This window comes from Loxodonta africana, chromosome 12, assembly GCF_030014295.1.
Source record: "Loxodonta africana isolate mLoxAfr1 chromosome 12, mLoxAfr1.hap2, whole genome shotgun sequence".
Classification (NCBI taxonomy): Eukaryota; Metazoa; Chordata; class Mammalia; order Proboscidea; family Elephantidae; genus Loxodonta; species Loxodonta africana.
Window position 1 is genome coordinate 33,794,138 of NC_087353.1, and position 13,088 is coordinate 33,807,225.

Below are 13,088 nucleotides of genomic sequence, written 5' to 3' on the forward strand. Positions count from 1 at the left end.
GTATCTTTCACTCTTATTTTAATTCCTTGTCCCTCCATAATTCTGAGGTTTAGTTTAAAGAGCAACATGAAGCGCTGGTAGTAACGTACATAGAGAACTGGACTAATAATCAGAAAACCAACATAGATGCTACCAAATCTCTGTGATCTTCAGTTTATTTGATCTGAAAAATGGAAATATTGTGAAGATTAGTTAAATTAATGTTCTAAAACCTTTTTTAAATTAAAACATTATGCAAATATAAGAAGCTATTATTTTACCTGTTTTAAAATTTTACTCTTCTAAATGTATGATACTTAAATTAAAACCTATTTCTAGTCCTGTACTCTTTAATACTATAACCACTAGCCATATACGGCTATCGAATACTTGAAATGTGGCTAGTCCACGTTGAGATATACACACCATATTTTGAAGATTCTACAGAAAAATAAGTCAAGATATCAATAATATTTTAATATTGATTTCATGTTGAAATGATAGTATTTTGGATATATTGAATTAAATAAAATACATTGTCAAAATTTCATCTTTTTAATGTCTTAATGTGGCTGTTAGAAAATTTTATAATTATATATATGGCTAAGTTATAATTCATTGGACACCACTGGTCTAAACATATTAGATGTGAATTCATAGAAGACAAATTACACCCCCAAAAAGTAAGAATGACATCAGGAAACTTGATGTCTTTTATAGAATCAGTGGATTTTAGTATAGGAAGAACTTTCCTTATCAGCTTAAACAGTGTTTCCAAATTGTATTTTCCTCAAACCCTAGGAGAACTGTGGTGCTGTGAATTTTTTATTTACATCTATCTAATTCAGGAGTCTGAGCTTTGTATTTGAGTATATTTTTTAAAAAATACAGTCTTTAAAAAAAATTCAAATATGGTATTCTAAATTTAAAAGCAGAGAAGTATACCAGCTAGTGCAAACAGATTAACACATTGGTTATTTAAGTGTAGCTCTACCATAGCTTTATTTGAACTTGCCTGATCGTTTCTTTTTTTTTGATCAGGAGCCCTGGTGGCACAGTGGTTAACACTTACGGCTGTTAACCAAAAGGTTGGCAGTTTGAATCCACCAGCCACTCCTAGGAAGCCCTAAGGGGCAGTTTAGAGTCGGAATTGACTCAACAGCAGTGGGATTTTTTTGTTTTTGTGTGTGCGTGTCTGATCTTGTATAACCGTAAGCAGGTACACTATTACCTGTGTCTGAGTCTGATTTTCCTAGTACTGTGCTATCAAAAACAGTAAAAAGGACAAATTATATGTTGAGGCTGCTATGAGACTGTTTTCACCTGAATGACTTAATTGCTCTCATTTTCTGACTTTATAATTAAACATTTTATATTTATAAAATAATTTAGGACATCAATAAATCCATTTTAGGGATGTTTTCCTTTTACTTTCTTGCATCTTGTATTAGCTTAAGAGAGATTTTCTGCTCCTGCAAAAAAGGTTTGAAAAACCCTAATTCAGCCTTTTCATTTTTCAGATTTAGGATCTGATTTTAAGAAAAGCAAATACTTCCCTCAATTTCATACAATTAATTGAGTCTCAAGTAAAACTCAAGCCTCCTGACATACTTATCCCGTGTACACAGAGTAAGTACTCTCTATGTATATAGTAATATTCTCAGGAATGCAACATTGAATAAAGGTTGGATCTCAAACATCTTAAAGTATGTTTTTAAATAATGTAATTATCTGTTGTGTAAAATAATTGGCTTGGTTTTAAATTCCCTGTTCATATTTTTTCCCAAATTTTCTCTGCCTTATACAGTTTGGTCTTCAGATATACAATGGTAGGAGCTTTATCCATGACACTGGGCACTTTCTTTACGATACTATTGAGCAAGCATTGGGGAGGCAGTTGAAAAAGGACAATTGATATTCACAGAATAGTTTATTCTGTCAGTCTGATTAGGAATCTTTTCCATAGTGGGGCTTTTTGGTGTTCATTCACGTGGCACATAAAATTTTTCTTCCTATGTGCCAATTCTTAGAGGCTCATTCACATACCCTTCTCCAGAATACTTTGTAATAAATCATCTAGTCTTGCTTCTTCAGAATTCCCAGTCGTCCTGAAAAAAATGATTAGCCATTTATTGCCTATTAGTATACATGAGGAAACCCTGGTGGCTAGTGGTTAAGTGCTACGGCTGCTAACCAAAGGGTCGGCAGTTTGAATCCGCCAGGCGCTCCTTGGAAACTCTATGGGGCAGTTCTACTCTGTCCTATAGGGTCGCTATGAGTTGGAATCGACTCGACGGCACTGGGTTTGGTTTGGTTTGGTTTAGTATACATAAATACTTAACTCAAACAATTTCCTTTCCAAGCAAAGTAGATGTACTAGTACGGCTGTCCACTTTGTTTCTCAGGCTGAGTTAGCTGTAATGTCTCAGCAGTCTATTTCTGAATATTCCTGGCCGCAGGTCACCAATAAAAAAAAACCCAGATCCATTGCCATCAAGTTGATTCCGACGCATAGCAACCCTATAGGATAGAGTAGAACTGCCCCATAGAGTCTCCAAGGAGCGCCTGGTGGATTTGAACTGTCAGCCTATTGATTAGCAGCCATAGCTCTTACCCATTACACTACCAGAATTTCCCCTCCGGCCACAGCCATGTGTAAACCAGGCTCAGATTCTCCTTAACCCTCTGCTGTGAAATCCCATGAGGCCGTATACATTGAGGATTGAGCAGTGCGGAGGAATAGGCTTATAGAAGTATGAACTGCCTGTTATGTAACTTCTTGTGTCTTTGGTTATGTTGTACATACCACTTCCAGTTAATGAAAGAGTCCTACTGGGTACCTCTGGTTTTTATACCTGAAAACAGTGGTTTCCATTTATCCACGTGAATGATCACATGACTCTTTGGGCCAGGAAGAATGTTCTTATTATAATCCAGTATAGGAGCCTTTCTTCAGTGTACCTGGTCTTCCCTCCATATAAGGAATTAAAGGCCCATGAACTGAGTAAAGCCTGGGAATTGAGTGAAGGGCTGTGACTTTCAGTAGTAGTGTCTTAAGAAGGCATTTCTTCATTTGCCCTGAAATTTTTTAGTTTATTTTAATGGAATTCTTTAGCGTGTTATCCGCTGATTTTATTTCTAGAGACTCCAGGCTCAAGTAAGCATAGCCCAGAACCTCTGTAGAGTGGATCATACTGATGATCATGCCTGCCTTTTTACGCAGAAGGAAATGAAAAGCACAGTCAATACCCAGATGTCCTCACGTTGTGTGTGTTTCACTCGCTTCCCACAGTATCTCGTTTCAGTTTAGAAACTTGGTCTTAAGTCTGTTTTTTTATCTCTTTCTGAAATAAGTTTTGTACTCTCATAAGATTTTATACTACTGTCCTCCTCCATTTTTTTATCCTTTTCCTCTGAATTTTGGAATGTCCTTTCAAAATTTTCTTCTATTTTTATTTTGTGTTTACTGCATTCATTGCAGTTATAAATTTCTGATGTATATGGAGTTCTTCTCTACATCAACTGTGTCTTTATAACTACTTAATCCTATAAAAATTCTCGTTTTAGTATTTTGAGAACAAGGATCCAAACTTTTGAAAAACACTCCTTTGCTGTTGTCCTTCAATACATTTATTCCTGAAGGAAGCATACCCTTGGTTTCTTATAAGTGATTCCCCTCACTTTTTTTTTTTTTTTTTGGCCCAGTGTTTTTCTCATCCTTGTGGAAGAAAATTGATGTTTGCCAGTTAACTCATAGTCAAGGAGGACTTGAGCTGTGTCATGTCACAATAGATATTGATTCTTGCTTGAATTTTGGGAATATTTTATACTTCTTGAATATTTACTGTGCCATTTTTAGATTACCAACAATCTACAATCTAGAAAAAAATAGCTGAAACAATGGTATATATGTGTGTGTGTGTGTGTGTATATATATATATATATATATATATATATATATATATATATATATATAGCAGTAGAGAAAGTTTGGTTATACGCTAAAGACTCTCTCCCCTCCACTCCTCCATTTGTGGCCAGCCATGCCAGTAACAAGGCCTGAGCATGCCTAACCTGCCTTATGTTTCTTTCCATGCCTAGCTTTCCTTAGTGACTCAGGTCTTAGCCTAGTGCCCTAATCAAAGAAACCTGGGGTTACATAATGTTGCTGATAGGGTTCAACTGTTGAAAATTCACACATACTAAGGATTGTGAACAGTGTGTCTCCTGTTTGTTCACCATCTTGCCTTTTTGAGTTATGGGTTGTTGGAAGGAGTCTGTATGAGGGGAAGTGGCTTTCTCATAGGAGGAGAAGGAGGTCTCCAGTGGGCCTTATTTGACTTCCTTTATTACACTACCTCTGTCCAATCTACAGAAATTTGTTAATGTTTCTGGCAAATAAAGGCCACTCTTCTCTGGCTTCCAATAATAATGTGTATTCTTCCTAATTTGTATATTCTCCTGATTATTTCAGTGGGATTTTTCAGAGGTGTGGAAGGCAGTGAACAGTTAGATCAGTTTTATTTCACCAAAATCTTGTCCAGTGTGTATAATTTTTATCAGTATGTTTAATTTGATAAAAATACATGCAAAGAATTACCTTCAAGGTTTATGTTTACATGCCAAATTTATATAGGGGCTAATTGCAGTTAATTTTGACAGCTGTCCAGAAGCTAATTAGTACTCACTATTTGCTTTTTAGAAAAATGGATTCTGCATCTCTGTTACCAACAGTTTTAGATATGGATCTGACAATATCAAATATAGAATGTCTTCCTAAGGATATTTTGGTGAAATTTCAAGGCAGAAATAATACTGAATGTGAATTTGATTACCACATATTGCAGAGGGAAATACAACATATTCCAAAAATAAAAAGCAATGTGGACCCTGATGAATTTTGTTTGGTAGAAGAAAAAATATCTGGAGAATGGCAGCGAGGAAGAGTTGTGGAAAAGAAAAATGAACTCTATACAGTGCTCCTCATAGACCGTGGCGAAGAACTAAGAGTTGCTAGTACTCAGATTGCTTCAGCTTGTAGCAGCTTGTTTGAGCTACCTCCACGGGTAGTGTTTGGTATTTTTGCCAACATATTACCAATTGGGGAAAAATGGTCTCCTAAGGCTTTAAATTATTTCAAATCGTTAGTAGGATTACAAGTGAAAGGTTATGTGCAAGCTACTTTGTCTCTGCAAATGATTCTTCTTGAAGTGCCAAAAATTATATCCCAGGTTCTTGAATTACAATTAGGAAGACTTATTGATGGGGATTCATTTCATCTCATTGTGGAAATGTTAAAAGAATTCCCTCGACAAATACCAGATTTATTACAACAGAAGAGACCCGAATTGCCATTAAGTAATAACGATACTGAACTTGATATTCAGCATGTCCTGGATAATTTGCAGCCATCTTTGTTAGTAGGCAGTATTGAAAGTATAAAGATATCGTCGGCATTAAGCCCAGGTAAATTCTACTGTCAGTTAATTAGGTGGATTCCAGAGCTGGAAGACTTGACAATGTGTATGAATTTGCATTATGACATTATCAGCCAAGAAAGCAGTCCCACACATGATAATTTTGGACTACTCTGTGTTGCCAAAAGAAGAAATGGACAGTGGCATAGAGGAATTCTTCAGCAGCTCTTGCCCAATGATCATGTAAAAATTTGGTTTGTGGATTATGGCATTAGTGAAGCTATACCCTCAAGTGATGTAAAGAAACTTAAACAGGATTTTATTTTAGTACCATTATTTTCATTTCCATGTTCTTTGACATATTTAAAGAGTCCAGATAGAGATGCAAGAATGTATCAGTTGAATATATTTAAACAAGCTTTGTTAGGACAAACTGTATATGCACGCATTGATTGGTTCAATAAAGATGAGCATTTATATTATGTGACATTACAAACTCAAGATTCTGCAACTAATTCCAAGTGTCTCCTGAAGACTATAGACACACAAGTATTTTGTCCTGTGCCTGATTTGAAAATCTCTGATATGTTGAGAGAGACAAGCACCTCTGATGTAAACAGCTTTGCAGTTCAGAGCTTTATTGGGAGTATTGAACGCTCGATAGGTTCTCTAAATGAAAAAAACATTTTGAAAGTAAATCTTCCTATTAAAACTGTAAAAATGGAGATAGAGGCTGCCTACATAGCTTTTGTAGCATATGTTTTAAACCCCTCAAATTTCTGGGTACGCACGAACGATCATCAGAATGAATTTCAAGACATAATGAGAAATATAAACAAATTCTATGATTTGTGTAAAAACGATGAACTGATTCTAAGAAATCCAGAACCTGGCTTATTTTGTTGTGCTCGATATAGCAAGGACAGACGTTTCTACAGAGCTGTTATCACTGAAATTAATGGTTATAAGATTAACGTTTATTTTTTGGATTATGGACATACTGATTCCATACCGTGTTTTGATGTAAAAATTTTGCTTCCAGAGTTTTGCGAGTTGCCTGCCCTAGCTATGTGCTGTTCACTTGCACATGTATTTCCTGTTGAAGATATATGGGTGAAGACAGCAATTGATTATTTTAAAAAAATTGTTTTGAACAAAGCCATTTTGCTTCAAGTTATAGCAAAAAAAGATAACAAGTATACTGTAAATATTCAGAGTATTGAAGCCTCAGAGAATATTGATGCTGTCTCTCTCATGTTACAAGCTGGATATGCAGAATATTGGGAAGTAGAACCAGAATGTTTTCTAAAATCTGGAGATGAATATTCAGTGTTAAATTTCAAGTCTGAAAACAAAGATAACATTAAGGAAGCCATATCTGCCTTTCGTGAAAGACCTGAACCAAAAAATAAACCAGAAGAAAATAACTTGTCTTTGTCAAAGTCCCCAGCTGTTAATGTCTTAGATGTAAAAAAGTCTTGCTCCTTGTCTGGGAGACTTGAGTCACCACAACCTTATAAAGAATATGTGTTTAAACCAGGAGCAGTCCTTGAAGTTAAGTGTTCTTATTACTCTGGCCCAGGTGACTTTTCATGCCAGCTCCAATGTAAGCTAGAAGATCTAGAATTATTAATGGAACAAATTCAGAATTATTATAGCATTCATTCTGATCCTTATCAGATTGGGCAGATTGCTTGTGTTGCCAAGTATTCCAAAGATGGGAGGTGGTATAGAGCTGCTGTTTTGACTCAAGTATCAAAAACAGAAGTAAATGTAATATTTGTGGACTATGGTTACCAAGAAAGAGTTTTAATTAAGGATCTTTGTGCTATTAACCCACATTTTCTTTTGTTAGAGAGTCAAACCTTCAGATGTAGTCTTAACCATTTAGTTGAACCTACTAGTTGTGAATTACTCAGTTGGACAAGAGGGGCATGCAGAGACTTTGGGAATTTTATTTCCTCATCTAGAGGGCTATTGACTTGTATCATCTATGCCTTAGTTCTTATACACCCAAACTGTCTATGTAATTTAGTGGATTTACAATCCCCATTTACTAGTGCAAAAGAATTTCTTATTAATTGTGGCTCTGCACAGTATAGCACATTATCAAAGCCTCTCCAATCTTCAGTTAGTCTTTACAGTTACTATTATTCTTCCTTTAATATAAAAATTGGAAGTGAAGAAGTAGTATACATATCTCACATATATAGCCCCCAAAAGTTTTATTGTCAGCTCGGTAGAAATAATAAAGATCTAGAGATGATAGAAACAAAAATAACAGAGATTAGTAGTCTTGAAAATTGTCCAAAATATGATTCTAGTAAAATGAGATTATGCATATGTAGGTATGTAGAGGATGGTCTTTCATATAGAGCTTTAGCAGTGCCAACAGATTCATCATCTGCCTTTAAAGTTTATTTTGTGGACTTCGGAAATAAGCAATTAGTAGAAGGAAATATGTTGAGGGCCATTTCTGATCGGTTTCCAGAGTTGCTGTTCACACCCATGCAAGCTATTAAGTGTTTTTTGTCAGATCTTAGATATATAGATATTCCAGCAGAAGTAAGTAGCTGGTTTGAAGACAATTTCTTGGGGAAACCATTAAAGGCAGTAATATTGTCCAGGGAGTCAGATGGCCAGCTTGGTATAGAATTGTATGATGGATGTCAACATATAAATCAGAAAATTAAAATGTTGCTTCATGCTTACAGAAAAAAATGTGCCCCAGCAGACTGTGTGGTGGAAAAGGGTCATAAAACAACTGAGGATAAGAGATTTGCTGCTTATTTGAAAGGCAAAATAGAATATAACTATCATCATAATACGATAAACAAAACTGATGTAGTTAAATATTCTGAAAGCAAAATAGATCAGTTAAGGAGTTACAAAAGTATATTTGCTGGGCTTTTAAAACCATCAGTTTGTTATAAAATTGAACCTGTGTCAAAAAAAAAAGTGAAGAAACCTTTGAATGAGGGACTGAAAAATAAAGGGGTAAAATTTGTCCCTGAATCTGCACATACTCTTGATGAAAGTGATGTGGGCCAGACATCAGTAAGGGTTGTATCACAGTCTTTTATCAGAGAATTAAATCAAGTTGCCTCACAAAACACATGTAAGTTTACTAGGCCACATATCAAAGACCTTCCTCAACCCAAAATTTATTTGAATACCAGAGTTAAAGGGTATATTTCTAATATTGATAATCCAGCAAGTTTTCATATTCAGCTTACAGAGAATGAAAATGTAATCATCAGACTTGCAAATGCACTGAATGAGGGAAGAGTAAATCTAGGGAAAGAGAGAAAATCAGTTAAGCCTCTGGTGGGAGATCTTGTAGTTGCAGAATATTCCATTGACCATGCCATTTACAGAGCAGTTATTAAGAAAGCTTTGCCAGGAAATTCTTTTGAAGTGGAATTTATTGACTATGGTAACACTGCAGTGGTAAACACATCTAAAATCTATGCACTTAAGACGGAATTCTTAACTATTCCTCAACTGGGAATCCATTCTTTTCTTAGTGGAGTAAAATGGAATGAGCCTGATGAAATATGGGACAGCAGAACTGTGCATTATTTTGCTTCAAGAGTAAGTAACAGAACAATATGTTGTGAATTTTTGAAAAAGCATGGACAGAAATGGGAAGTAAATGTAATTTGTGATGACAGATGTGTTACTGATGAACTACTGAAGTGGACATCATGTTCAAAACTACGGAAGAGAGTATCGCAGATGCCTCAAGTTGTTTCTCAGAGTGTGAGCCCTGGCGATAATAATGAAATGAAAAAAGGAAAATCAAATGACTATCAAAGTTCTGTAATCCATAGACCATCTGACCAACAGCTGGCTAAAATTCCTTTTGAAGAATTAAAACCTGGACAACTTGAAAAGGCTAAAATACTTTATGTTTCAAAAAGTGGAATATTTTATGTGAGGTTATCAAAAAATAAAAAAATATTATCAGATTTAACAGTCTTCATTAGTAAAGAAGTTAAAAAAACCTCTTTTTTATCAATGGAAAATATTGAAAAAGGCTTAGAATGCTTGACAAAATCTAAAAAAACTTTGGTGTGGTGTCGATCAAAAGTAGAAAAAAAGTGTGTTGATGAGAAAGTGCTTGTTTTTTTAGTAGATTATGGTAGGTATGAAATAGTTTCTTTATGCAATATCAGGATACTTAGTAGTGAAATCAGAAATACTCCAAGACAAGCTGTGCTTTGTAAGTGGATTTGGTTTGAAAACTCTAGGACCATGTCATTTGAATCCGTGGTGTGTTTATTTGCTCACTTGGAAATAAACATACTTTTCCTGAAATATTTAGACTCTATCTGGGAAGTAGAAATTCTGGTAGATGGCTTGTTACTTTTGGAATATTTAAATTTAAATACAGTTCAGGTTGAAGAAAACAGATCTTCAGAAATTATTTCCAACTTGGAGTCTAAGACTCCTGTGTCATCATGTGCAATGAGATCATTTACTTGGGCACAACTCCAAAATGGCAGGCAGTATTCTGGTATTGCTACTGCTGTTTCTGATCCATCAGACTTCTGTGTTCAGCTAGAAGATTTCTTTGACACAATGAAATCACTCTTTATGTTACTTTCTGATTTACAAGAAAATTTACAAACATTGCCTCAAGAGTTTATAATCCCTGGTTCTAGTTGTTTGTTCAAATATGAATTGGAAGATCAATGGAATAGAGTAGAAATTTCTAAAGTCTCTGATCAGTCTTTACTTCTTGTATTGATTGACTATGGATTCTCTGTTTCTGTACCTTATTCAGACATAAAAAATCTTAAAGTTGTTCCTGAGGAACTTTTGGATTTGCCAAGACTAAGTTACCCTTGTGCCTTATATGGCATCTTACCGTTGAAAGGGGAACATTGGAGTGAAGAAGCCAAAAGTTTTTTTCAACATTTCCTCAGTAAACCCGGCTTACTTTTTCAGTTTCGGGAACACAGTTTTGAAACAAAACTGAAGGTAAATGTTATTCATGACAAATGCAATGTGGCTGACATGTTAGTTGCATATGGCCTTGCAAGGTATTCTAAAGATTCAGCTCATCTTGATGCATTTACTACCACTGGAGCTGCTAGAATTCAATGTCAATTACAGAGTAAGCCCTTTTGCCCAGTTTTAGATCAACGTTGTTGCAAAAAGGAAAATGTAAATTCTATATGCACTGAGAAACAAAAGCTAAAACAGAAACCTGCACAGAGGAAAGGTGTCTATAAAAGCCTCTTAAGGAAAAGTCATATTGGTAAAAGATTACCTTCAAGAAATTTAACACCAAGTAAGAAAGTTGATAGTGGAAAACCTAATATCCAGAGTATCATTTCATTTGACATGTGTGCAGCAGCTTCATTTTGGGCAATAACTAATGGTTTAAAGAATAACACCAATTACATTGAAAATATTTTTGAAAAACTACTAACTGAAAGAATACAGGAAACCAGTGACACAGTGGACTTGAGAACAGCACTAAAAGCATTGCATGTTAATGAAAAAAACATATCTGAAGAATACTCGAATGGTAAGTAGCCAGTTTTTAAATTCAGAATGTTAACTATTCTATGTGACAAGTAATTCTGAGTCTTTACAAGTTTGCTTTCACGTACTGAAATTTTCCAGATTGAATATATCTTACTGCAAGAAAACTTACTAGAAAACCTGAATAAATGGGTAAATGGGGAGTGATACATTGGATTAGAAAGTGATGTTTCACCATCTTTACCATTTTTGAGTGGTGATCTTTAAGAATGTAATGAAAGTAGAGGATTTTAACCACACACGCATGCATGTATGCGTCATACTTTATATATAATTTCGAGGGTTTCACACAACTCCTAAAAGTATGTAGTTCTCAGATTAATAAATCTTGCTGTTATTAATGAGCTTCCTGGACCCATTTTGAAGTATCAGTTTCTCATTATGTATCATGTTTCGTATGAAATGAAATGCATCTTTAGGTTTTTTGAGTATCCTGGCATGTTTGTAATGCAGTTAAATGTACGGTAAACTGACTGTAGAATATTTCCTCTTAATCCTTTTAGATGTCAAACTGATTCTACGATATTTTACTAAAATTTAGGTGCTGTAGTATTGTCTGATTTTGCTTATGCAGATTATATTTCCTTTATGTATGGACTAGTTACTAAGGATTTTGCAGGGTTTAAAGGATGTTTCCAACTTAACGAATGTTTATTCTGACTTCATAAGAAATATCGATGTTATTAAATATTCCATAGTATAACTAGGCTATTTCAGTGAATGGAGGTGTCTTGTTTTACTTGATATATTGTTAGAAACAGTGTTTCACTTGAATCTATATTAAGACTTTTTATAGTGAATTGATAAATGCTTTGAAACTGGCCCTTCCTTATTGTAGCAGCAATTATGGTAGTAGTAGAAACACCTACCATATGCTGAGTGCGTAATGTGTTCTAGACACTGTGCTAAGAGCTGCATAAGTATTATCTAATTTAACGCATACCACTGCCCTATGACGTAGGCTGATACTAAGGTTTAAGTGGGGAGCAGGGTGATAAATAGTGCTCCACATTTTTTCCTGAATTCTAAACCACTTCAGACAAAAGGAGACAAAGTCAGTTGATGATCAGAATACCACAGTTATTAAACAACAACAATATTGAAGAATATAGCTTGTATCTGTGTGCAAATGGGTATACCAGTATTGAATTCTGGAATTATTTAAGCTTACCTACCAAGGCATAGACAGAGCTTCCCCATTTGCGGGCCTCCCTCTGTTGAACTTCAGCCCGAGGCCATTCCCTACAAAAAGAAAGGGAGGAGGAAGAGGCTAATCTAACATACACCTTTTTTTCCAAATAGACCTATCAGATTGTACCTACTCCTGTAAGGGTGAGTAAGGGAGCCAGGAGTATTACGCTAATAGAGAGCCCTTCACATTAATACTTGCACATAGAAGGAAGCATCAGTATTGGGGAAGACCCATTCCCTGCAAAAGTTACTATCACCATTTTATGGATATGGCTCAGGGAAATTAAGTAACTTGCCCATGGCTATAAAGCTGGGTAAATAAGAAACTGAGATTTAAACTTGTATCTCTGGCCCCAGAAGCTGCTTTAATTCACTGTTTACGGGGCCTTTTGAAAGTAGTTAGATTATTTGAGGAAGAGTTTCCTGTAAACTCTTGGCCATGAAACCAAACATTTTGGCATTTATATAATATCTTTTATTACTGCTTTACCTGTATATATTTCTACTTTGTTGTTTTTTTCCCATCAAATCCTTTGAGAAAAGGATCTCCTTTTTGGCCCCCACCTCCGTATTACCTCCTGCATACCTAACACACAGTGAGTCACTCAATTAATCAAACGGAAGGTAGCTGTTGTAAAAGCAGGTAGAGAACCAAAAATTAAATAACACTCCCCCCAAAATATTCAAAGTCTCATTTAAGGAAAACTCATAACTTTGATGAAACAAATACAGAAAACATGGTTTCATGGAATAAGAATAAACTGATAAATTTGTTATAATGAAATTTTTAAAATAAAACAAGGTGGGGGGAACTGGTTTAATTGCCTTCAGTACTGTCCAAGTTCCTACCACCCCCACTCTCTCCAGGGGCAGTAGTGGCCATTGCTGCTGCCAGTATTATTGCCCACAGGTGCTCTGAGTTTTGGGAAAAATGGTTTCAGTACT

At 35.3% G+C, this 13,088-nt stretch overlaps 1 protein-coding gene across 1 annotated transcript; it reads left to right on the plus strand.

The window, feature by feature from the left end:
* The first annotated feature begins 4,685 nt into the window (after positions 1 to 4,685).
* Positions 4,686 to 11,370, plus strand: TDRD15 (tudor domain containing 15). The gene has a single exon (XM_023550373.2). It carries the CDS (start codon positions 4,686 to 4,688, stop codon positions 10,941 to 10,943), a length of 6,258 nt encoding a protein of 2,085 aa, XP_023406141.1. The 3' UTR covers positions 10,944 to 11,370.
* Positions 11,371 to 13,088: the final 1,718 nt, after the last annotated feature.

Bases quoted from the DNA above. Each gene is read 5' to 3' on its own strand.
- TDRD15 (XM_023550373.2), top strand. From the start codon at position 4,686: ATGGATTCTGCATCTCTGTTACCAACAGTTTTAGATATGGATCTGACA.